The sequence below is a fragment of the Tursiops truncatus genome, chromosome 15 (genome assembly GCF_011762595.2).
Source record: "Tursiops truncatus isolate mTurTru1 chromosome 15, mTurTru1.mat.Y, whole genome shotgun sequence".
Taxonomy (NCBI): domain Eukaryota; kingdom Metazoa; phylum Chordata; class Mammalia; order Artiodactyla; family Delphinidae; genus Tursiops; species Tursiops truncatus.
In genome coordinates, this window is record NC_047048.1 from 36,518,499 (window position 1) to 36,541,544 (window position 23,046).

The following is a 23,046-nucleotide window of genomic DNA, read 5'->3' on the forward strand; positions in this document are numbered from 1 at the left end:
CAGTGAAGGAGCTACTAAAGATCAACAAGAACAATTTAGAAACAGTGCAGGGCATATCTGAAATACTGAAAGAAAATAATTTGTACTTAAATATTTGGATCCAGTATTTTGAAAAGGAACCAGACACCCAGTGAACTCTCTCCTTTCTGCCACAAACACATATAAATAGTAGGAAAAAAGGTCTAAACACATAGCTACATCCAAATAAGGCAACATCCTTAGATGAAAAGAAAGAGATGTCTTTCTAAAAGAAGCAGAAGGGGGTACCCCAGGTGATGAAGGGGACGTGGCCTGCAGTGGGGCCAGGCCAGAGCCACACGGCTGCATGGGTACTGCCTATCTGAAGCCGAGGGCCTGCCTGCCTGCCTGTGGCTGAGACTGGAGCAAGTTCCTGGGTGATGGCCATGCTCGGAGCCCACTAGGAGACAGAGACTTCACGCTCTTCACTCTCCATGGGACTGCCTAGAGGCCACCTGCATTCCCCACCACACCGGAGAAGCCCCTCATAGCTGATGCCCTCTTTGCAGACCTGAGCACAAGCAGCACCCCCAAAGAGTAACCTGGAAGATGAGCTATCTCATTAACAATACTGAAAATACCGATTCTTAAAGACACACACACACACACACACACACACACACACACACACACACACACACACACACACACACACACACACACACACACACACACACACACACACACACACACACACACACACACACACACACACACACTTTTCCGGAAGGGGAGCCTGAGGCACAGACAAGCTGAGAGACTTGCCCAGAAAGACCAAGCCTGAACACGGCCAAGCCAGCATTCCAGCTCCAGCTCTTACCTGCTTCATTCAACCAGAATGTTATTAACCAATAAGTCAGAAATGAAAAAGTAACAGATAAGAATCCCAATAGACAAATTCAAAAGTAAACAAGACCAAGCTGGGGAAATCCCCAAAGGGCAGTTGGCCAGGGAATGTGGCTCTGGATGCTGCATGGTACACATGGTGGTCTCCCAGGAGCAGAAGGCGGTAAGAAGCAGACATCTGGAGAAATCACGACTGCTTTCCCCAGCACTCTCCAGAACATGGGCATCAGCCTGGTCTCCACCTCCCTGTGCCCCTTTCTGGATTCTTGGCCCTGGTGCCCCTCAGGTCCCAACCTCTGGCACTGGAGGGGCAGGAGTAGAAAGGATTCCAAGAGTGTCTGGGCCACAGTAAACTCATTTACAGTCTTTATTGTAAAGAAGCTGCAGTTGGAACATGGGACACTGAAAATACACAATCACAGATTGTTCTTTCAGAAGAGGGAGGGAGAGACTCATATATACAAAAATTGTAAACATGTTCACTTAAATAGCCACAAATAATTGGTCTATGCTACAATGTACAGGGTTGTCACTCAACTGCAACTCCAGAGGGAGGCGACTGTCTGTAAAAATGTAATGTGGCAACCACATTTGGTATTGACTTAATGTGAAAAGCCAGCTTTGAGCAATGCATGAGTACTCAGCTATGCAAAGGGACCCCCAACCTTGGGCTGGGCCTTAAAATGGGGTGCAGTGTGGGGAGCTGAGGGACTAGTCCAGGGAGCCGAGGTAAAGGGGTTTGCGGGGAATGGCTGTCTCCAGGGCACGGTGGGAAGGTGAAGCCTCTAGGCCTCTCTCCTCGTGAGGGGTGTGTCCTGCTGGGCACCCAGATGTCTGGAGCCTCCCTTGGGCAAGGTCTTACTGAAGGGCTGGGAGAGGGCTGATGCCCAGGCCTACAGCCATGTTGTGCTTTCCTGGCCAGAGCTGCCCGCACCCCAGCAAGGGCCTGGGCCAAGGCAGGTAAGGGCCGGAGCTGGGGCCACAGAAAAGAGGGGCTGCTTGTGGGGAACTACGAGGTGAAACCTGAAGACTTGACCACAATCACAACATCGACAGGGCTGGGCTACTCTAGTGAGCCTGTAAGAGGAAATGGAGGGAGGCTCCAGACAGAGCACATGGCCCTACAGGGTGAACCACCAGGACAGAGCAAGGACCACCACTACCCACAGGGACAGGGGATGGGGAACAGTGGCCACGGGGTGAGGGTGGTGTCCCTTCCCCCAGTCACCCCCAGTCCAGGGCAGCCCCTGCATCTGGCTATGGAGGGCAGCTGCACCCCTGACACCAGAGTGTACAGGTGAGCCCTGCCTGGCTGGCTCATGAGGGGAATGGCCCGCTGCCTAGGCTGGTCCACTGGAGGCTGAAGGACACGTGCCCAGGGCTGTGCTGTTCTCTCCTCAGGACCTCTGGCCCTGGGCTGGGGACTAAAGGGACTGGAGGAACTTGGGGGGAACAGCCCAGGCACCCTGGAGGCTACCCTCTCTTGGCCCCAGATGGCCCACAGCATCCACACGTTGCTGCTGGGCCAGGAGGACCTGAGGGAGGTCCCAGGAAGCCTTGGATCCTGCATTGGTGGGGCAGCCTTTGTGCCTTGGTCTGGGCCTGCTGGCCACTAGTAGGCAGGAACCTGGTACCCTTTGGGGCTGGTGTCCAGAGTCTCGGTGAAGGGCGGGCTCTGGTAGGTCTCGGTGCCCTCCACACCGCTGCCCACTGGGTAGCCTGGGTAGGTCTGGCCCGCCCCAGCACCCAGCTGTTCGGTGGCAAAGAGCGACATGTCGGTGCCCAGACGGAACCGCTGCAGGGCCTTCACGGTAAGCGCCGCCTGAGGGGGAGTCCGGGGTCAGCCAGGGCCGACCCTGCCCCGACCCTTACCTGGCCCCAGTCCCTGCCGGCCGCAGGCCGCCGGCCGCACTCACCCAGCTGAGGATGGAGAAGAAGCTGAAGGCAATGGCGGCCCGCGCCGCGTCTGCCGCCTGCGTCGTGCCCGGCCCGGGCGCCGTGCGCTGCCACTGGTTGGTGAGGAAACAAAAGCCCACGAACCACAGGAAGGACCAGAGCCCTGCGGGCAGGTGGGCGGGCGGGTCAAGGGATGCTGCACCGAGACGCCCGGCCCAGCTCTGCCGGGAAGGAGAATCCGCAGACCGAGAACCCGACCCGTCCCGCCCACTCCCGCCCCGCCCGGACCTGTCCCCGCCCCAATCGGCTGAGAATCTACGCGCTCCCTCTGGCCCCGCCCCGAAGCCCGCCCTCCCGACTCCGCCCACCCGAGAAGCCCCGCGCGCTCCCCCAGGCCCTGCCCCTCACGGCCCCGCCTACCTGAGAAGCCCAGGTCCAGCAGCACCGCGCGGCGACGGTCGCGGACGCTGCTGATCTGCTGGAAGCGCACGTCGAGCAGCAGGAACGCGGCGCAGGCGAAGAAGGCCCCAAGGCCGAGCGCGACGCCGAAGCGGCAGGCACCCGCGTTGCCGTTGAAGACGCAGCGCAGCTCCGGGCCGCTGTCGGCGTTCACGTAGCCCTCGTTGACTATGGGCCCGAAGACGGCGATGGAGAACACCTGTGGGCGGTGGGAGCGCTCAAGGCCCTGCGATGGCCCCTTCCTGGTCGAGGCCCGAGGTCTCCTAGCCCACCGTGAGTGCCCATGCCCTCGGGAGTGTCCCTGCGTTCCCCTGCAGCACAGGATCTATCTCTGGGTGGGGGTCTTCGGGGACCCCCTCCCTTAATATCTACCTCAAGTTTAGTAAGTATGGACAAAACATACCATTTAGTGAGCATCAACTGTGCCCAGGCACTGTGCGTAAAATGGCTACATGTGTTTGCTCATGGAATCCTCCCAAACAACCACAAGAGTGCCACTGCTCTTATCCTCTTTGTAGATGGGGAAATCGGGGCTCCAACAAGTGAAGTGCCTTGTGGAGGGTTGCATGGTTGATAAAAGCCAGGGCTGACATTCAAGCTGGGTCCTCTGTATCTTGTGGAGCCCGTAGTGTCCCCCATGGCCCACTCCAGAGTGTGGGAACAGGAGCTTTCACCTGGACCAGTGATCCCCAGGCCTGAGTCAGCAGGGCTAGGGGAAGTAGATGTGGAGTCAAGCAAGAAGGGTGGGAGTATGGGGAGGGGGGGCAGGCAGCAGAAGGTCAGCTGCACAGAGCTGTCAGCCAGGACCTGAGTGGAACCTACCCTCAGCATTTGGGAGCTGTGCAGCCTCGTTTCTTAGCATGCCAAATGTAGCAGGCACAACTCATGGGGTGCTGGGGACAGGAATAATACCCACCATCCTGCACTTTGTGGGCACTCCAGGGATGATGGCCCCACATGACTGTGGCTAATTAACACCATCCATACATGCTTGGGCTTAAAAGGCGACACTGTTGACCTCTGGGGTTCAGTCAAACCTCAGTGCCCTGTGCCCACGAGGGCTGGAGGCAAAGGAGTGTGGACCACAGTCCTTTTAAACCAGAAGCTGCTCTTTGAGCTCTGGGCAGCCCTATATTTCTAAAAAAAAGACCTCTAATTTCAACTTCATTTCTCTCCTTTCCAGCCCCAGCTCCTAGAGACTTAGTCAAGAGTGAAACCAAGGTGCAAGATATGGACACGTACCCAGATTGGTCCACAAGTCAGGTCAAAGCTGGGACCAGAACGTAGGGTCCCTACTTCCTGGTCTGGCCAGTCACTCCACCCAAGGGCCCCTGCCCCACTCTGGGCACCGCCCTCCTGGAACACAGGTGAGTACGCGCCACCACCAGCCACCACCAGGTGGACAAAACCCAGAACTCAGCATTCCACCTTCCATCTCTCCTGCCTGGAGGGATGGGAAGGAGGAGCAGGCCACTGGGCCTAAGGTTGCCCCAGTAGGCTAGGCTGCCTCTAAATCTGCCCCTCCCACACCACCTCCAGGAAGCCTTCTCAGTGTAGAGCCCCTTCCAGCTGCCCCACTCAGAGGAATCCCAGAGCACACCCCCCAACTCACAACTGCAACTGGGGGGCCTGGGAATGGCCAGCTCCCTTCGAAGGAGCCAGGAGGATGTGCGTGCAGAAGTAGGGGGTAGGCTCTGCCTGATTCTCTTGGCTCCGGTAGCCCTTACTCGTGCTGAGGCTGAGCGCTCAAGCCCCTCCGCGAATCCTGCCCCCACCCCTGTGCCCGCTTCCAGGGTGTAAGCACATGAAAAACCGAGCGAGGGCTGAGGAAGGGGATTGAGTTAGACCTAAGGAAGAATTGAGAGGTGGGTGCGGCGGGCAGTGACCTCTCAAGGTACCCGGCTGTCGCCGCCGGCCCCTCCCCCGCCCGCAGGTGGGCGCGCCCTGTCCGGTGACGTCACCCCAACCTGCGGCCGGCGGGGGAGGGGCCGTCAAGGATGAGGAAGGGGGCTAGAGGCAGGTGATAGGGATGAGGGAGGCGAGGCGAAGTGGGACGGGGTATCGGGGCGGGGCTTGGGCCGGGGCCACTCACCCAGGACGCGATCCGCAGCAGGGTCTGGGGCCGCCGCGCGAAGCTCACAGGGTCCAGGGTGGCCCCTGCGCGTCCCGCGCCGAACGAGGCTCCCTCCATGGCCAGCCCGGGCGGGCCGCGTGTCCCCGGCGCCCTCTGTCCTTCTGTCCGTCGGGCCGACCCCACCCGAGGCCGCCCGGGGCTGCTGCCGATGCTGCCAGTGCTGCCGCTGCCGTCGCCGCCTTCCGGGAGTGCGCGCCGGCCGCGGCGGGGGCGCGCGGGGCGGGACCGAGCCTACACCCCTCCCTCTGGTCCACGCGCGCAAGGCTGGAGCACTCACCTCCCTCCACCTTGCCCACCTTCCACCCCACCCCACCCACTCTCACCGCAAGACCAGGGTCCGAGATGGAGACCATCCGCCAGGTCCCCATCAGGAGGCGGGGTCAAGGGGCTGAGTCCCCCACGGCCACTCACAAGTAGTCAGGAGTCAGCAGGGCAGGTGGACACTGGGCTCAGCCTTTGCCGTAGCCACGTGGGTGGACAGACCGACATGACCCCACTCCTCTGTACAGGGCCCTTTCCTGAGTGCCTAAGGAGGTAACAGGTCCAAGGGCTCCAGCGTCTCCCCCAGCCCTCAGGGAAAGGGAACCCAGCTTCCTGCCTCTGGTCCCCATAGACCAGAGGGAGGTTACTGGGGCCTTTCCCATGACTTCCCACTGCACCCTAGCTTCTCCTTCACATTCTATCCTCCCTAACAGGGAGGGAGGATGGCCTCTGCCCTCAGGGGCACTTGTCCAGGCAGGCAGAGCCCAGAGGCACACATGGGTGGGAGTTGGGGCATCTCTGCTCTTTTCCTGTGGTTGGATGTTGTCATTCCGAGGGTGCTCACTGAGCCCTGCACACTCCTGGGTCTCCCCAACTGACTTTCTGCTGACATATTTAGTTTTGGGCCGAGGAGTGGGGAGAAGCATCAGAGATGGGGAGTTGGAAGAGTGGGTACCTAGCTTCCCAGCACCCCCGCTGGGTCTTCACCACAGATGGCCCAGCTCCAGGTTAGACAAGGTCCCTTCCTGCATGTTCCTTCCAGGCCAGCCTGGCAGGGGCCCAGATGACTCCTGTTTCTGTCTAGGACATTGAGGAAAGTCTGCATTTGTTGAGCATTTACAGTGCCAGGTGTTTCACCACGACCTGTGGAGGCAGGGACTGTTTTACTGCCATTCTTCAGATGGTAAATAGGCAAGTGGGAATTCCCTGGTGGTCCAGTGGTTAGGACTCACGCTTTCACTGCGGAGGGCCCGGGTTTGATCCATGGTCGGGTAACTAGGATCTTGCAAGCTGCACAGTTGGCCAAATTAAAAAAAAAAAAAAAAAAGGGCTCCCCGGTGGCACAATGGTTTAGAATCCGCCTGCCAATGCAGGGGTCACGGGTTCGAGCCCTGGTCTGGGAAGGGCTCACATGCCACGGAGCAACTAAGCCCGCGAGCCACAACTACTGAAGCCCGTGTGCCTGGAGCCCGTGCTCCACAAGAGAAGCCACTGCAATGAGAAGCCCACGCACTGCAATGATGAATAGCCCCCGCTCACCACAACTAAAAGAAAGCCCGTGCACAGCGAGGACCCAACGCAGCCGTAGATAAATAAAAAATAAATAAATAAATAAATAAATTTAAACGAACAAACAAAAGGCAGACTGGTTGAGTTCCTTCATCACACTTAGAAAGTGAAGAGCTGGGATTCAAATCCAGATCCCTACTGTGCCAGGGCAGGTGTAGCCAGAAGTGCCACCCACTAGTTGACTCCATGACACTGCATCCAATCCTATCACCTCTCCCCTGTCAGTGACAGTTTCCTCTCTGTCTCATGCATCATTCATTTCCCCCTTTTACTTGATCATTTACATCAGTACCTAAACCTGCTCCATTCCTGAGCCCACTTCCCCTCCAGCTATCACTGCTCCCTTTAGTCCCAGGGGCAATGCAGCCACTGCCATCCTGTCCCCATCCTCCTAGAAATACTTGTGATGTCACCCTCTCCTCGTGTTCCACCTACTTCATGGGCCCTTTCTTGTTATCTCTTTCTGGTTCCCTCCTCTTGTTCCATCTGTGACCTTTGAGCCTTAGGGGTCCCAGGGCATGGTCCTGGGGCTCTTCTCCCTGCTCTATGCTCACTGTCTTGGTCTCCATGCTAACAACTTGAGCCAGAATTTTCCCTTGAACTACAGTCCCACTCATCTTAGCCTGGATACCCTGGAAAACAGAATCTGTGGCAAAGTTAAAGAGTTTTATTGGGAGGTGAAACTTTGGGGAAGCCAGAGTTAGGGAAAAAGGAAAGTGAGGCAGGGAAGGAGGGAGAGCAAACATGGACGGCGTGCTCCTGAGCTGACCACAACTTTGCTGGCTCCCAGCGCACAGGTGACTCGGGAAAGGCCAGAGACAAGCCCTGTGCTGGGGACGTCCATCTGTAGGAGGAAAGAGCAGTGACTTCTCTGCTGGTTGCTCCCTGCCTCCTATTTCTTTATGTAACCTGGCCCCTTGGGCAGCCCCTGAGGAAGCCAGCACCCCCGTGGGGCCAGTGGGGTAAAGATGCCAAGGAGGCTGTGCCAAAGGTTGGCCCCTGCCCAGGGAGGAGCCGAGACACTATGGGGAGAGGTGAGAGCTGTACAACCACAGGGGTACGGCGCACTGTTGCTGGGCCATTCCAGCTGGGAGCCAGTGCCTGGGAGCAGGTGTGGCTGAGAGGGTGTGTGAAGGCCCAAAACCTGGGTGCAGGTCACCCCCAAACCTGCTCCACTCAACAGCCTTCCACATCTCACTGATACACTGGGCAACTCCCTCCTTCCAGCGGCCAGAACCCCACAGCCACCTTGGGCTCCACCTTCAGAGTGTAGCCAGTGAGGCCTCCCACTCATCCTGGGGCGAGCTTCCCTCTCGGCTGCCACAGGGGTATCTGCCCCCCCTCCTCTCGCCCACACCTGCCTCATTCCAGCTCAACAGCCAGAGGGACCTTTCAAAAGTCACATTTTGCTGTTCCTCTGCTCCAAACCCTCCACTATGTTCCATGGGAGCTGGGTGTTAAAACCACATCCTTGCTGGGGCCTTGAGGACCTCCTGCCATGTGACCTCCCCTCACCTCTCTGATCCTCCCTTGGCTCCAGCAACTCAGCCTCCTTGGTGTTCCTGGAACATCCTGGCCCACCCTTGCCTTGGAACTGCTCCCTCTTCCTAAGGAGCCAGAACCCAGATAGGAGGAAGCAGGAGACCACAGAGGGACGAGGGCAGGCCCTGTCCATCGCTGCAAATCCCAGCACAAAACACACTGAGGCCAGGTCTTCAGTTACTTCTCCAGCATTTTATTTTTGGTCTCAAGCTCCACGGAGCCTCCTCTGACAGGCCTGGGACGGCTCTGTGAGACCATGAGCCAGACAGAAGGCGCACAGCAGAGCTCAGCCCCCAGGCCTCTTTCCTGAAGTGCAAATGGCACACAGCCTCTGCAGCTACTGTCCCTGTTGTACCCCTAGCTGTCCCTAGCTACAAGATGGGGAGACAGTGGCCTGGCCCGGAGGGGCGAGACAGGGGAGCCCAGCCAGGCCTGTCACCTTCCTGTGCGGGGAAGTAGGCAGCAGGGTGTCAAGTGGGCAGGAGGCCAAATCCTAAGGAAGGGACAGCCTAGGCTGCTCCTGCCTCCTTCACCTGCAGCACCACGGGGCGCGGGTTGAGGAGGAGGCCATCGGGGTGCCTGCAACGGGTACCCCCACTTACACTCAGAACCTGAGAGGGAAAGGGCTCCACGGGTAGCATCTGGGGACCACCCAACTGAGACAAGGCAGGCTTTGGCTCTGACACGCACTTTAATAAGCCCCACCCTCTCTGGCCAGGCCGCCTACAGGCTCTGGCTGCCCTCTAGTCACAGGAGCCGTCCTTCCAGCCGTCTCGCCAACGCTCGTCCACCAGCGAGCAGTTGAAGTCCGGCTTGCCTAGCTTGCGGTTCACCTCGTTGTGCAGGCGGCATAGCCACTGGGTGAAGCAGGCCCGAGTGCGAGTGTCTGGCTGGTTCCTGCATATCCTGCGTGTGGGGGAGCACAAGGAGAAGGATGGCAGGCAGTGCTCCCACTGTCCCCGCCCCACCAGATCCTTGCCTGCTCAATTCAGGGAGGAGAGCTGGGGCACTGCTGTGAGCTACACCCAGAAGTGCCCTCATGCTCTGAATTCCCAGAAGGGGGCAGACCCTGCAGCAGCAAGGCCTGGTGGACTCCTAGGCCTGCTCAAACCCTCACCTCGGGAGCTTTGCAAACCCTGGCAAGAGCCCTGGGCAAGACATTGAGGCAGAGGTCTCAACTTTACAACCTGGTAACAATCAGGAATCCTCACCCCAGCATCCCTGGCCCCAGGCAGTGTGTGGAAGGGGTGGGGTTGGCATAAAGGCAAAACTGAAAAACAGATCTGTTTCTTAGCACCTGTGGCCCTGCTGCATCAGCTCAGCAAGAGACCTTGTTCTAAATGCCCAGGCTTCAAACAGCAAGGGCTGCCCTGCCCCCCACATCCAGCCCAGAAATGCCATGGGTGCCAAACAACAGTTCTTGGGCTCCCCAGTGAAAAAAAGGTGGCTCCTGGAAGCAACAGCAATGAGTTCCCAAGGTCTTGAAATTGGCAGTTCTGCTCCAGAAGTTAGGCAAAGTGGAGTCCTCCGAAACCTGCCAGAGCCTCCATCAGTGCTAAGCAAGGGATCTTATGAGGGAAGCCCTCCCTGGGAGCATTGTGGCTGCAGGAAGAAGCAGTACCCAGCAGCAGCCCCAAACAGCTTGGCCTTTGAGGAGGAAGAAGATGGCTCAGATGATCCAATCCCTTCTCTGTTGGTGGTCCCTGCTCTCAGCAACCCTCTGCCACCTCTGCATCTTATTTCTCTAGGCTCCCCTTTATGACATCAGCCAGGGGCCCCAGGCCCAGGCTCCAGGTGGGATGCTCTGCTGCCTGCAGACTGTGCAGACACAACTTACCTTTTCCTTATGTCTTCAGCACACTCCTCACACGGGTAAAACTTGGAAAATAAATGTATGAACTGAGCCATATCTTGCTGCTGTTCTGGGGTGGGCAGGTCGGGATAGTAGGCCGCCAGGGTATGGAGGACAGACCAGCTGTGGCGGCCCAGTTCCTCGCGATCCGGAGGACAATCTTCCCTAAACTTGCTGTCCCGCTGCGGAAAGAGGCCGACAAGGGTCAGTTCGGTTTTCCCCAACCAGAAACCTACAAAGCTCCCCTTTTTCCCCCACCAGCCGCAGGTCCGCTGACTGGAGACACAAGTCCTGAGGCCGATCCAGCCCACATGTGGCTAAGAGCCGAAAGGCCTGGGCTACCTTGGCGGCAAGGTTTAGGAACAGCCAAACCCGGGAGGCAAAGTCTCTCAGGCCTAGGGCCTGTGGGAACGCTCGGCCTGGGCCTTGGGAAGTCGGCCCGGGGTGCTTGAGAACAAGGTGTGGGGGCCGGGGCTAGGAGTCAGCAGGGCTCGCGGGCCTCTGAGGGGAGGTGGCGCCCCCCCGCATCTGCACCTTCTGCTGTGTCCGCATCCACGACTTGAAGTCCACGCAGGCCCGGCAGGGCAGCCTCCGGGAGGCGTCCTCGGCGACCTGAGAATCGGAGGCCGGCGCCTGGGATGGCGTCCGGGCCGAAGAGGCGGAATCTCTCCGCCCCGCGCCCCGGCCGCGCGCGTCCGTCACCAGGTCGTCCATCACCTCGGAGCGCGCGCCGCCGGGTAGGAAGGAGAATAGGTTCCCACCGCCGAAACTCCCCCGCTCGCCGGGCGCCGCCATGTTGCCCGCGCAATGCCTGCCGGGCCAGGTCGGCCTCCAGATGGGCTTCCAAGTCGGCCTCCAGGCCAGCGCGCGCGCAGCCGCCAGGGCGCGGCTACAGGAGCCGGGCGCGCGCGCCGCGGGCGCGGGCGCCGGGGCTGAGCCGGGGCCGGGGGTGGGGGCGGGGCCCGGGGCGGTATCCGGCATGGAGGCGGGGCTGGGGGCATTGGTCTGCGGCCGGGAAGCGGCAGAGACAGGGGTCCGGGCTAAGGACGCGTCGGAGACCCGGGTCGGGGTGTGCGCGGAACCGGAGGCCCGAGTCCTGGCCGCGCCCCTGGGCCTCGTTCCACGGCCTGTGCCCGACCTGCGTCGTCCGTGTCTGCGCTCCAGCCTCCTCCAGTAGAAGAGCAGCGTGCTGTGGAAGACGCGCCCTGGCCGTGCCGCGGCCTCGGGCTGCGGCCTCGGCCACGTCCGTGTTACGGTCTTCGATGCCCCCATTGCTCCTCTCTGACCGTCCCGCGTGCCCGCGGCTCTGTGCCCTCAGTTGGGGGAGCGCCCAGCTGGGCCGTGAGCGCACAGAGGGCGTGCTGTTGGTGCTGGGGGTCCACGGGTTCCACTTTGGCGACCGGCGCCATGGCAACGGGCGCCTGGCAACGCGGGGCAGGGCCGTGCCTGCAAAGGAGGAGGTGCGTCTCTGGGCTCCCGCGAGTACCGAGCAGCCTCTCTCCCCCGCCCCCCGCCCCGAATCCTACAGCCTACTTGAAGAGGTTAAACCCACGTCGGGAGTGGCCTCAGGGATACCTCTGCTTCCATATGTACATTAATTCATTCTGCAAATATTTGTGTAGTGCCTAATCTGTTCTAAGCACTGTTCTAGGCACTGGTCTGTGCAAGGAGCAAGATTTGTCCGTCCGTGACCTCCTCAGCTCATAGTCCAGTGGTCAAGACGGAAAAAACAAAACCAAACAAACAAAAAAGAGTCACACTAATAAATGTTCAGGTACAAACTGTGATGGGGGCCATGAACAGGGCATGGTAAATCTGGGAGGCCTCCTTGAGGAGGTGACACTTAGGCAGTGGCCTGAAGGATGAGGAATCAACTGAGGAGGGCAGTCAAGGCCAAGGCAGGAGGGAGGAGGATCTTGGCTACTTGCATGGGCAGAAAGGCCAGTGGGACAGGACCCGGGAAGGGTGGTCGGAGGAGAGATCCAGAGGTGGCCAGGGACCCACCAAGGACCTCATCAACTGCCGTGGCAGCTGGGAATTTATTCTGAGGACCCTGGGAAGGTGCTGGGAAGTTTTGGGCAGGGTACCCTGGCCTGATCCCATTTCTGTTTTGCAAAGATTCCTCTGAAGAGTGGATTTCATGGGAGCGTGTGAGGAGCACAGGCTTTGGGGGAGGATGGGGCTGTTGGTAGTTGTCCAGGTGAGAGATGAAGGTAGGGGGTGTCAAGAAAGAAAGAGTGGAAAGGATCTAGGTTGTTGGGGGTGTAGAGCAGGGGCTCTCAGTTGGCATAGGGAGAGGCCTCAGCATCTTTCTAGGTCCCTGGCTGTGAGTAAGCTGGCCCTTCTCCCACTTCTCTCCTCTGTCTTCCAAGGGAGCAGGATCTGTCCCACCCTGTACCCTACCAGGCCAGTGGCCCCCACTGAGATTGGCAAGGTGACAGCTGGGCTGAAGGCACTTTGCAAAAATTAGGCCTATGTCCACAGGTGTTCATTGCCTGGGCCAAGACTAGGGAAGGTTTGAAGGTTTCAGAGAGAGCCACTGGTTGGACAGATACACAAAGGCCTTTTGTCAAGGCCAGAGTGGTTTCCTGGAGGGATGCCATAGAGGCTGACCCCTCCCTCGAGGGCTTGGGGTAGAGGGAGTCTCAACACAGAGCCGGTGGCTCCAACAGGGGGAAGAACCACTGTGTGCCAGGGTTGGATGGGGCTCCAAAAATCTCCCCTATAAGGAAGCAGTCCAGAGATGTGGGGCACCTGGGCACACCACCTGTCTGGGGATTCTAGGGCCTTCCCTTCACCACCCCAGTTAGTGGGGGGATGGTCACTCTTGATCTCAGAGGCTGTGTTTACAACAAACTATGATAAATCATGAATTCAGAGATGGCTCTCAAAACAGTCCTAGTCGCCACTTCCCCCATCCCCCAAGCGCTGGTGACCCTCTTCATCCTGCCCCAAGTCTCTCCACCACAGGGGAACCTATGGGGTAAAACTGTGACGTCCGCCTCTCCCCAACACATAAAGAAAGAAACCCTGACAGTTAATATCCATTTAACACAAATTTCCTCCTCTGTGATTTGGGGACATTATAGAGACCTTTCCTCCAATGTGAGGATTAAGCCAAACAAAGCACTTAAAGCCTTTAACAGTGGGTCACTGGTTCCAGATGACGACTGCTGTTAGCTCCCCAGGGAGTTCAAAGAGCCAAAGGGCACACCCGGCAGGTGGCTCTGACTGATCTCAGCACTGCACAGGGTGTGGGAGAGCCGGGAGGTGTGGCCAGGCCTGGCGGCACTTTGATGGCCCTTCCTTCTCCTCCTTCTCCACCCACCGCCAGACTCCAGCAGGAGGGCCTCAGGCCGCAGTCCCAGCCCCAGCCCTTCCACTCTTTCTTTGCTTCTCCTCCCACCCACGGAGCCCTGTGCTCCTGCCCCTCTACAGGCTAGGGGTGCGGTGAGGAAGCTGTGAAGGACCCAGTCACAGGCAGGGAAGTGCAGCAAGGACGTGGCAGGTCTGGGGCATCGCCGGAATTCCAAACCGTCTTCTGGGTACCCGAGCCCTCCCTTCCTCCCCAAGTAGGCAGGGAGGCAGTGGGACGCTTGACCACACCCGACAGACTCCAGAAACCTGTGACGGAGATCTGGGGAAGCCACAGCGATGGCAGGCCCCCGGCACCCGGTGTCTGTGAGCGGGGCAGCTCTGGTACAGACAGACAGGCTCCAGGTCGGGACTGATGGGACCCCTGCCAGCCTCAAGGGGGAGGGAGGGAGTTCCTGGCCTAGCGCCTCCAAGAAGCCCCCAACCTATTTCATCTAACAGATGTTCGCCTTTTCCGTGTGCTGGTCGGATGACAGCGACACCTTTGCACGAAGAAGCTGGGAGGAGTTCAGGAGACTCCATGTGAGTGAGTTTGGAGCCACCCTGACTTCCCCCAACTGCATGACCCACCCGTGACCACCCCGCATTGCCTGCCCTTGTGCCCACTCGGGCTTCCAGCCCCTAAGATCCTGGAAAGGGACCCCCGCCCTCCCAGGGGAACAGTGGGCCCTCGGAGACTGACACGCCCCTTCTCGCCCTCAGAAAACCCTCAAGGAGACTTTTCCAGTGGAGGCGGGTCTGCTGCAGAGATCTGACCGCATTCTCCCCAAGCTTACAGGTCAGGCCAGTAAGGATCCCAGGAGGGGCGGGGGAAGCAGCAGTCTGATGTGGGGAGCCCTGGGGTGTGTGTCTCACGGTCAGTCCCTATCCTGGCCACAGATGCATCGTTGTTGGTGCACTGGGGCCGCACTGGCAGAGGCCTGGCACGCCTGCAGCTGCTGGAGACCTACTCAAGGGCGCTGCTGGCGACAGGGGAGCGTGTGACCCACAGCCCGGTGCTCACTGGCTTCTTTGCACCACAACCCATGGACTTGGAGCCTGTGCTGCCAGCTGGCAGGTGCCTGACCCACCCCCAACTCTCTGCCAGCAGAAACATCTGGAATATGGGGGAGGCGGGGTGGAGGAAGGGCCAATGAGGGGAGGCTTAGAGGCTGAATGGACAGGTGGACATCCCACCTCTCACCTGCACCCTCACCAGCCTGGTGATCCTGCCTGCCCCACAAGAGCCCCTGCCAGGCCCCACGGGCAGCCCTGCCATCCGCAGCCAGGAGGCTCAGAGCCTGCACTGTCTGCAGCCCTTCAGCACCCAGGACACATGGGGCCAGCCCTTCCATGCTCGGGCCCAGGAGGCCCTAGATGTGCTGCTGCGACACCCCTCAGGTGGGCCTGGGTGGGAATCTGGGGACACATCCTTCTGCCCCCTGGGATGCCAGTGGGCCTCAGGAACCAAAACACCCCCTGCCCTTATCTTGGGCACAGGCTGGTGGCTGGTGGCGAATGAGGACCAGCAGATGGCATGGTTTCCTGCTCCCTACTTGGAAGAGGTGGCCCTGGGCCAGGGACGAGATGGGGAATGGTCCCTAGGGAGCAGTGGTGAGACTAACCCTCCTCCCCACACCCACCACCACGGGGCTGTGTTCGGCAAAGCTGAGTCACAAGCAGCACGCAAGCCAGGGGAATGAGGCCTTGGGACGACCAGCGGGTACCAGTGGCCCTGTAGTGTGTGCTTGGTCCCCACAGTGAGGCGGAGCCCCACTGGGTTTTTTTTTTTAATTTAATTTACTTATTTATTATTTTTGGCTGCATTGGGTCTTCGTTGCTGTGCACAGGCTTTCTCTAGTTGCAGCGAGCAGGGGCTACTCTTCCTTGCGGTGCAGAGGTTTCTCATTGCAGTGGCTTCTCTTGTCGTGGAGTACGGGCTCTAGGTGCGCGGGCCTCAGTAGTTGTGGCTCATGGGCTCTAGAGTGCAGGCTCAGGAGCTGTGGCACGTGGGTTTAGTTCCACGGCATGTGGGATCTTCCTGGACCAATGTCCCCTGCATTGGCAGGCAGATTCTTAACCACTGCGATACCAGGGAAGCCCCGCACTGGGTTTTAAAGCGGTCCCTGGTGTCAGCAGAGATCCAGAGGGGAGCCCAGAGGTGGTGATTCAGCAGGAGATGATGCAGGGACTAAGAGGTGGGGCCCTGGCCTCTGTGGTGACCACCAAGGATCCGTTCCCAGGGTACCAGTTCTGTGCTTCCCATTCCTACGAGAGCAGCCAAGCCGATGAGCTGTCTGTGACCACAGGGGCACGCGTGCGTGTGCTGGAAACATCAGACTGTGGTTGGTGGCTGTGCAGGTACGTGGGGTGGGGCTCTGGTGGGCCCAGTCTAACAGAGGCAGGGCCCAGTGCTAACCAAACCCCGCCCTCCCCCACAGGTTCCAAGGCCGTACTGGTCTTCTCCCAGCTGCAATACTGCAGCCTGATGGGCTGGGCACACTCCTCAGTGGACCATGGCTCCACCTCAGGGTAGATGGTGGTGAGGACAGGGAGGGCGAGGCCCAAAGCTCCCCCAAGTCCCCCCAGGCCACGACCCTGCCGCCTACCGTGCCTGCCCGACCATCTCGGAGTGCCATTCAGAGCTGCTGCTGCACCATCACCTGTGAGGCACTGGGGCAGGACCCAGGGTGTCACGGACCCCCTTGAGAGTGTGTGGCATGTTGTGGAGGGCTGCGCTGTGCACCCCACAGCTGGAGCGGCAGGCCAGAGGCTCCAGACCCCAAGGATGGTGGCTGCCAGCCACATCAGCCTCAGGGCTGTGGGATGCGCAGTTGAGGGTGGGACTCCCTGGCTGGTGGGGCAAGGAGACTACACTCTCCCTTGTCTTCTGAGTAAAGTTCTCCTGACTGACCCCCACCCAGTGTCTGTGCTGAGGGGCAGGGACTGGGGGATCTTGGGCCAAAGTGTGGGGGCGGGGATGGCTGGTGGGCCCAGCCTCGGGCTGGCCCAGGCAGTGGTCCAGGACCTGGGGTGAGACAAAGCCCAGACAGACACAGGCAGCTGAGATAGCAAAGTACGTGTTTTGGTGTGTTTCAGAGGGCCGCGGGGGCCGCGGGGAGGGTGGGCAGCTTCATGTTGTGCCATAGGAAGTCCAGGAAGGTGGCTGCCTGCAGCATCCGGCTGAGCCGTTGAAAGTGCCGCTCTGGGGGAGGACAGCAGGCGATCAGGGTAGGAGGAGTCTGGCTGGACGGCCCCCTGCGCCCACCTGGGGCTGGGTCTACATACCAGTGTAGGGCAGCAGGGCCTCAAGTGAGGCCCGCACACCGTCGTAGGCCAGCAGCTCTTCCGGGGCTTCATGCTGCAGGAGCACGGCCAGCACGGCCTGGGCTTCGTGGCAGTGCCGTGAGTTGGTGTTCCACGTGACACAGAAGCGCAGCAAGGCCTCTGTGGGTGATGGGGACCGTCAGACCTGCCTGCTGGGCCACCCCAGCCTTACTAGGCACCATCCAGCCCTGACCTGCCTGCCCCAGACCTTTCTGGTCTCGCCGCAGTTGGAGCACCGTGGCTTCCAGCTTCTCGCAAGCCTCGGGGTCCCTTTGGATAGCTACGGGAGGAGAGAGGAGACTGAGCCCTGGGGAAGGACCCGAGAGACTACCCCTGCCGCCTGTCTGGCCCGAGGCAGCACTGACCCTGGATGACAGTCAGCACAGTGTGGGGCCGGTCTAGAGAGATGGCCAGGCCCAGCGCCTGCAGGTACCGCTTCTCGTGGAGCAGGTTGTCCAGTTCTTGTTGCCTGGTGGGGGAAGGAGGGAACAGGACCACTCGGGGACCTGGCTAGGGCTGAAGGCAGAGCCATCGGGGCTGGCTGAGGAGTCTGCAGCCCGGGCCTGAGCACCCGCTGGGGGTGAGCTGTGTTGCTGCTCCGAGCCTTGGTTTCCCCAAGCTATAGAGAGAAGGGACGCCAATGTGCCCTATTCCAAGGGGCAGGGGTGGCGCTAACACATGGGACTTGCCGTGAGGGGTTGGGTGGAGACCCCCAACTCACTTGACCATCTGCTCCTCTCTCTTGGCCTGCTCCTCTGCCTGCTCCACCTCGGTCACATCCTGGGGTCAGACTGGGGTCAGACTGGCACACCCACGCTGTCCTGCCCACTGTCCCCCCACCCCACCCCAGGCCACACACCTTCCAGAGAATGACGCAAGAGTCGCTGGCGCCGGTGAGGGCATGGTCATCCAGCCGGCTGCAGTGCAGACCCCAGACCTTGTCCTCGTGGGCGTCCAGCGTCCTCACACACTCATTGTTCTTGATGGTCCAAAGCTTCACAAGCCCATCAGAGCCGCTGTGTTCAGGATTGGGAGGGGGCTCAGCCCTGGGGCCTGCCCCTAGCTCACCCCTAACCCTGCCCCGCCCTCACCCACTCACCTGGACAACAGCTGTGTGCCGCGGCTCACAAATGCCACCTTCAGCACAGAAGCATCATGTCCCTCGAACGTCTGCAGGGTGGGGAGAGGGGAGGTGTGAGGTGTCACCAGGTAGGGGGCCAGGCCTGGGCTGAGGGAGGCTTACCTTGAGGCAGCTGAAATCCTGCAGTGCCCAGAGCTTGACAGTGCCATCGGCCGAGGCCGTAGCCAACACCTGGTCCATGGGCGAGAATTGGACACACCAGAGGCCACGCCGGTGGCCTGAGAAGACGCCCAGCAACTGGCACTGTGGCAGGGCCCAGAGTTTGGCCGTGCGGTCCTGTGACCCCGTGGCCAGCAGCTTGTCGTTGGGGGCGATGGCCACACTGTTGATGTCCTGGTGGTGGGAGCAGACAGCAGCTCAGATCCCCATCCCAGCAAGGGCCCTGCTACGACCCCACCTGTGTGCTGCGTGCAGTCACCTTGTCGTGGCAGTGCTGCGTGGCCTGGGCCTGTAGGAGGACAGGTCCACCATCGGGGCCTGTGCTCTTGGATGACAGGGCTTCAGGGAGGGGCCACAGCTTCACAGTGCAGTCCTGGCTGCCCGTCACCAGGAAGGTCTCCTTCAGCCTGAGGCCCGATTTGGGGGAGGGGGAGACACCTGCTGAGCCCTGGCCAGCCCTGTCTGCAGCGCACCACAGCTCAGGCCTGTCAGACCTTGGTCCAAACCAGAAAGACTGTCCCGGAATGTGAACTAATGTGCCACCGCCTTAACACCTCTGGGACCACCTGCTTCCACTCGAGTCTGCACTGTGTGCCCTCAGTGCTGTCAAACTCGGGGACTTGGTCCCAACAATGGGAGCCCCAGGCCTAAAGAGCACCCTCTCCCCCTAGAAGCTGCTTAGTGTCATTGTCCCTGGTCTACCACCCCTCCCCTTTTATCCACACAACCTTAAGATCACTTCTTAGGAACCTCCTACAGTAGCATCTGAGGATGCCCCAGCCCCTGTTCTCTAGTCCACATTCCTAGGCTGGAGACTCAGAGAGCAAGGCAAAACCCGCCTCTGCCTCCGTGACACCCCGGACCCCAGCCCTGAACCACTACCTTGAGCAACAAATGGTGCCCACGCTGTGTGTGTGTCCAGAGCCCTGAGCCACACAGGCCACCTCGCCTGCCTTGTTCATCCTCCAGACGCAGATGCTCTGATCCTGGGGATGGGATGGGTGAGGAGAGGCTGGGCTGGGCTTCCTGACCCAGGACCCTGTCCCCCGCACCTCTCGTGGTGCTTCACCTTGGCACAGCTAACGAAGAGCCACCCCTTCCGGAACACATCTAGGGCCAGGACAATATCTAGAAAAAGGTGGAGAAGAAATGGCTAGAGAACAGCTATGGCAAGGCGGGGCAATCCAGTCCTGGGTGAAGTTCGGGGGCGCTGGCCTGGCGCCCTCACCTGTGTGGCCGTGGAGAATCTGGCAGGCGGACGTCTGCAGCTCAAACACTTTCAGGCAGGGGCTGTTAGAGGCCACCACAACGTGGGAGTCCTTGGGCCCGAGGAACCGGACGTCCAACACCTCCTCACTGTAGCCGGCAAACTGTAGGGGCAGGAGGGACACAGGCCAGGGCCTGTGTGAGTGGAGGGCTGGCATCCTGGGCTGTGGGCCGAGCAGCGGCAGTGCTTGCTCACCTGTTTCTGCAGCTGCAGGGAGCGGGCCTCATAGAGAAGCAGGTTGTGGTCAGCAGTGACGCTGAGGAGCAGGCCAGCGGCTCGGGCCAGGGTGCAGTGGGTCAGCTCCCGCCCGGGACCTGGCAGCTGCCGTTGTGCATGGACACACTGCCCAGAGGCCGCCTCCCACACGCGCAGTGTGCCTGTGTGGGGACAAGGGCCGCTGGGACTCACGGGTCCACAGGCCTCCATTACCCCTGCTGCCCGCCCTGGCCTGGCCCCACCCACCTTGGTCGCCAGCTGTCAGGAAGTGCAGGCCCGCAGACTTCACACCCAGCTCCGGCGCCGGCTCCTCTGGCAACAGAACTGCAGCCTCCACACTCTGAGGACGAGCAGGTCAGAGGTGGCAGCCCCGCACCCCACCCCGCCCCACTCAATGGCCCTGGCGCCCCACCTCAAACACCGGCACGGTCCTTGTGGCCTGGAGGCTCTGCAGGTCCCAAACAATGCAGATCTTGTCACGGCCTGAGCTGGGGGGAAACAGCCACCTCAGTTCCCAAGTCTCAGCTGTGGCCGTCCCTTTCCTGCCAAGGCCTGGGTAGCTGGCTACTGACCTGAGCATGGTGTGACCATCGGCACTGAAAGTCAGAGAAGTGACAGCGCTGTAGTGGGCAGTCAGCATGGCCAGGCACGACCGGTCCTGCAGCGACCACACGCGGATGCTGGTGTCTGCGGCTGAGGAGAATAGGAGCAGGCGTGCGGGGTCCGGGTGGAAGGCCACCAAACTGCAGGCAGGTGGAGTGGGGCTGGTGAGCTATGCCACTCTGACTGTGACGCCCCACCCACCCGCCCTCCGCCACCCCTACTCACTGTATGACACCCGGTGAGCCCCGAAAGTGGTGTGTCCCATAGTGCTGCACGACATCCCAGACACGCACAGCCCCATCACAGCCGCCTGTGGGAATGTATTCGAGGTGCAGGGGCTGTATGCCCAAAGCCCCCTGCCTGGCTCTAGCTGCTCCCTCTACCCAGCCGGGGTCCTACCTGTGGCTAACAGCGTGGAGGTGGGGTCAAAGGCCATGGTGGCCACAGGGGCTGTGTGTATTGCCTTCCACAGGCGGGTGATGCTGCCCTCTTGCCAGGCCCACTGAGCCAGCAGCAGTGCCCGGCTGGCTGTCACCAGCACCTGGGGGAGCACGCAGTTCAGCTGGGGGCAGAGGCATGGACGCCATCCTCATCAACTCTGGTTGGGAGGTACCGAAGCCCACCTCTTGTCCCGGTCCCATATACCTTGTCATCGGGGCTGAGATCAAAGGCAGTGATGTCCTCCTGGTCCTCCTGGGGCGAGAGTGAATGCACAGGGTGCCATGAGAATAGGCTGCCCCCCACACCAGCCCCTTACCCTGACCCTCCCCCGCCCTCACCTGCTCCAGGCTCTGCAGCATAGTCCCCGAGGCCACATCCAGGATGTTGACTCTGGTGCCACAGACACAGAAGAGGTGCTGCCCAGTCTGATCCAGCTAGTGACAAAGGAGTCTCAGTCAAGGTAACACTTTTCAGCCCCTGCCTGCCCCACCACTCTGCTCCCCTAGGCCAGTACCTGCACCTTCCCGCCCTTGTAGAAAGGCTCGATCTTGCGCTCGACAGCATAGCTGGAGGAGAGACGGGGAGAGAGTGAACCACCCACCCCTTGGTCCTCAGTGCCCAGCCCTGCGCTAGATGCTCCCCTAGAGATCAACCCAATAGGGCCCTGCCCTTGAGGAGTTCCTGGGTAGCAGCAGGGATGCAGGAAGCATGAGAGAGGAAGAGTGATGAGCTCTTCTACTGTTCCTTTCTTTAACTCTCAGCTGTACTGTGAGATGGGTACCCCCATGTTACAGAAGATTTGGGACCCTGGGCTGGTCCGTGATCCACACGGGTCCCAGGGCAGTCCAAGTCTTCCCAGACTCCCCGGTATGGAGGAAGCCAGGCCTTGGGGGCCCCCTGCTGGCCATGAGAGACAAGGCTTGGGTACCAGCCCAGAGCAACATCCTCTTCAACATCCTCAACACTTTCATTCCTGAGGTCCAGCCTGCCCCTTCCCCAAGCCCGGCTCCTTCCTCCATCTCATTCTCTGAGCAGATTCTCATTTCAGCAAAAGTGTCAGGCTGTCCTCTCTCCTCCCTCTTGGCTACTTCCATGCTGGTCCAAGCCACTGCACTCTCCTCTCCGGGGAGCTGCTCCAGCCTCTTCATTTGGTCCCTATCACTCTCTCAAACCCTGCTCCCAGAGAGGCCTTCTAGAACATAACTCTGTTCATGTCATCACCCTGCCTTAAAGTCCTCTGCTCTCCTTACACGTTTACGAGACCCTGCCTCGAGGGGTGTCTCCTGACTCTTTGTGTTCACATGGGCTGTTCCCTGTATGTGGCCCGGGTCTCTCTTCCCGAATTTCAAAGGTGCCTGGATGACTCCGCTGGAGGAAGCCTGACAGCCAAGATGAAACGGAGCCCCCCTGAACCCACTCGACCATCCAACAGATGGTCTCGGCATCAGGGCTACCCCTTGCTAATGCGTGTCACAGGTCCTGATAGAAACGATTTGCTTAATATGTTTATCCCACCAGACTGCTGCACAGGGCGAGGCTGAGTGTGTCTGGTCCCGGGCACTAAGCACTCAGATGTTCAGCATAAGTTTGGGGGTTGAAAAAGCACGGGATTGAGAGCTTCCTGGCCACGGAGGACCAGCCCATCTCCTGACCTCTCTTCCTGCTGCTCCCCGGAGAAGAGGGACAGCAGATGAAACCCCCCAGGCCGCCTGCCCCAGAGGTGGTTCTTCTCCTGCTACCTGAGCGCTGGGGAGTCCCGCTCCCGTCCAGGACCAGCCTCGACCTGTGCTCAGTTCGCCCCTTCCTCCCTCTCTCGGATTTCTTGTCCCCCTCCCCCTCTCCAAACCGGCTCCAAGTTTAAGTAGCGGAAGCCAGCTGCACCCGGTGGGACTCCAGTGCCCGCCCTCCGAGAGCAGTCAGTGCCGGCTCTCCCGCGAGGACTCCGCGGGCCTGTCCGTATCCAGCCCTCACCCCCTCCCCAAATGGGTGCAGGACCCACGCCAGGCGCCTTCGCTACTCCGGCAGCGAAGCCGGCTCCCTCCCCGGCGGAGCCCCGGCTCACTTGGACTTGAAGCGGCCTACTCCGGCTGCCGCCTCCGCCATGTCGCCGCTGCCGCCGCCGCCGCCGCCGCCGCGTGAGGGAGACCTGGGCGCGACACCACACTGTCGGCGCCGGGGGATGGCGTCACCGCCGGCAACTAATGTGACGTCACCAGCGCTGCGGCCTCGGCGACATCTTT

The 23,046-nt window shown here is 60.3% G+C and overlaps 4 protein-coding genes across 7 annotated transcripts; 1 reads left to right on the forward strand and 3 right to left on the reverse strand.

The window, feature by feature from the left end:
• Positions 1-1,208: 1,208 nt before the first annotated feature.
• Positions 1,209-10,417, reverse strand: SYNGR3 (synaptogyrin 3). Its single transcript, XM_033841072.2, has 5 exons — positions 10,284-10,417; positions 5,312-5,879; positions 3,181-3,418; positions 2,781-2,923; positions 1,209-2,686 (listed from the first exon to the last, which is right to left on the reverse strand). The coding sequence occupies exons 2-5, from the start codon at positions 5,408-5,410 to the stop codon at positions 2,477-2,479; spliced, it is 690 nt and encodes a 229-aa protein (XP_033696963.1). The 5' UTR covers positions 5,411-5,879; positions 10,284-10,417; the 3' UTR covers positions 1,209-2,476.
• GFER (growth factor, augmenter of liver regeneration) lies at positions 9,119-11,183 on the reverse strand. The gene is made up of 3 exons (XM_033841071.2): positions 10,833-11,183; positions 10,284-10,480; positions 9,119-9,352 (listed from the first exon to the last, which is right to left on the reverse strand). The coding sequence occupies exons 1-3, from the start codon at positions 11,091-11,093 to the stop codon at positions 9,190-9,192; spliced, it is 621 nt and encodes a 206-aa protein (XP_033696962.1). The 5' UTR covers positions 11,094-11,183; the 3' UTR covers positions 9,119-9,189.
• A 165-nt stretch (positions 11,184-11,348) lies between these two features.
• Positions 11,349-16,609, forward strand: NOXO1 (NADPH oxidase organizer 1). Its single transcript, XM_033841074.2, has 8 exons — positions 11,349-14,018; positions 14,115-14,195; positions 14,376-14,451; positions 14,553-14,730; positions 14,872-15,053; positions 15,153-15,266; positions 15,896-16,013; positions 16,094-16,609. Exons 1-8 carry the CDS (start codon positions 13,953-13,955, stop codon positions 16,359-16,361), a joined length of 1,083 nt encoding a protein of 360 aa, XP_033696965.1. The 5' UTR covers positions 11,349-13,952; the 3' UTR covers positions 16,362-16,609.
• Positions 16,610-16,716: 107 nt separating this feature from the next.
• Positions 16,717-22,999, reverse strand: TBL3 (transducin beta like 3). 4 transcript variants are annotated; one of them, XM_033841070.2, is made up of 22 exons: positions 22,869-22,999; positions 21,321-21,372; positions 21,145-21,240; positions 21,011-21,058; positions 20,765-20,906; positions 20,591-20,675; positions 20,335-20,505; positions 20,175-20,250; positions 20,009-20,102; positions 19,742-19,923; positions 19,508-19,649; positions 19,349-19,407; positions 19,162-19,265; positions 18,539-18,686; positions 18,223-18,453; positions 18,079-18,149; positions 17,839-17,995; positions 17,701-17,759; positions 17,345-17,448; positions 17,188-17,259; positions 16,941-17,099; positions 16,717-16,857 (listed from the first exon to the last, which is right to left on the reverse strand). In XM_033841070.2, exons 1-22 carry the CDS (start codon positions 22,907-22,909, stop codon positions 16,748-16,750), a joined length of 2,403 nt encoding a protein of 800 aa, XP_033696961.1. In that variant the 5' UTR covers positions 22,910-22,999; the 3' UTR covers positions 16,717-16,747. The 4 variants fall into 4 exon arrangements, 3 of the variants coding, with proteins under 3 accessions (XP_033696961.1, XP_033696960.1, XP_073648539.1); XR_012326147.1 differs by lacking the exon at positions 17,701-17,759 and having other exon boundaries at positions 22,869-22,997; XM_033841069.2 differs by lacking the exon at positions 20,765-20,906 and having other exon boundaries at positions 20,335-20,455; positions 22,869-22,996.
• Between the last annotated feature and the right edge of the window lie 47 nt (positions 23,000-23,046).

Coding starts and splice junctions, on each gene's coding strand:
- SYNGR3 (XM_033841072.2), bottom strand. CDS start 5,410: ATGGAGGGAGCCTCGTTCGGCGCGGGACGCGCAGGGGCCACCCTGGAC. Junction 2,924..3,180: donor GCTGGACCTGGGCTTCTCAG/GTAGGCGGGGCC, acceptor ACCTGCCCGCAG/GGCTCTGGTCCTTCCTGTGG. Junction 2,687..2,780: donor TCTTCTCCATCCTCAGCTGG/GTGAGTGCGGCC, acceptor ACTCCCCCTCAG/GCGGCGCTTACCGTGAAGGC.
- GFER (XM_033841071.2), bottom strand. CDS start 11,093: ATGGCGGCGCCCGGCGAGCGGGGGAGTTTCGGCGGTGGGAACCTATTC. Junction 10,481..10,832: donor GGATGCGGACACAGCAGAAG/GTGCAGATGCGG, acceptor CTCTTTCCGCAG/CGGGACAGCAAGTTTAGGGA. Junction 9,353..10,283: donor GCTGAAGACATAAGGAAAAG/GTAAGTTGTGTC, acceptor CCCCACACGCAG/GATATGCAGGAACCAGCCAG.
- NOXO1 (XM_033841074.2), top strand. CDS start 13,953: ATGGCAGGCCCCCGGCACCCGGTGTCTGTGAGCGGGGCAGCTCTGGTA. Junction 14,731..14,871: donor CCTGTGCTGCCAGCTGGCAG/GTGCCTGACCCA, acceptor CACCCTCACCAG/CCTGGTGATCCTGCCTGCCC. Junction 16,014..16,093: donor TGTGGTTGGTGGCTGTGCAG/GTACGTGGGGTG, acceptor CCTCCCCCACAG/GTTCCAAGGCCGTACTGGTC.
- TBL3 (XM_033841070.2), bottom strand. CDS start 22,909: ATGGCGGAGGCGGCAGCCGGAGTAGGCCGCTTCAAGTCCAA. Junction 20,907..21,010: donor ATCTCAGCCCCGATGACAAG/GTATATGGGACC, acceptor GTGCTCCCCCAG/GTGCTGGTGACAGCCAGCCG. Junction 17,260..17,344: donor TGTGCTGACTGTCATCCAGG/GTCAGTGCTGCC, acceptor CTCCTCCCGTAG/CTATCCAAAGGGACCCCGAG.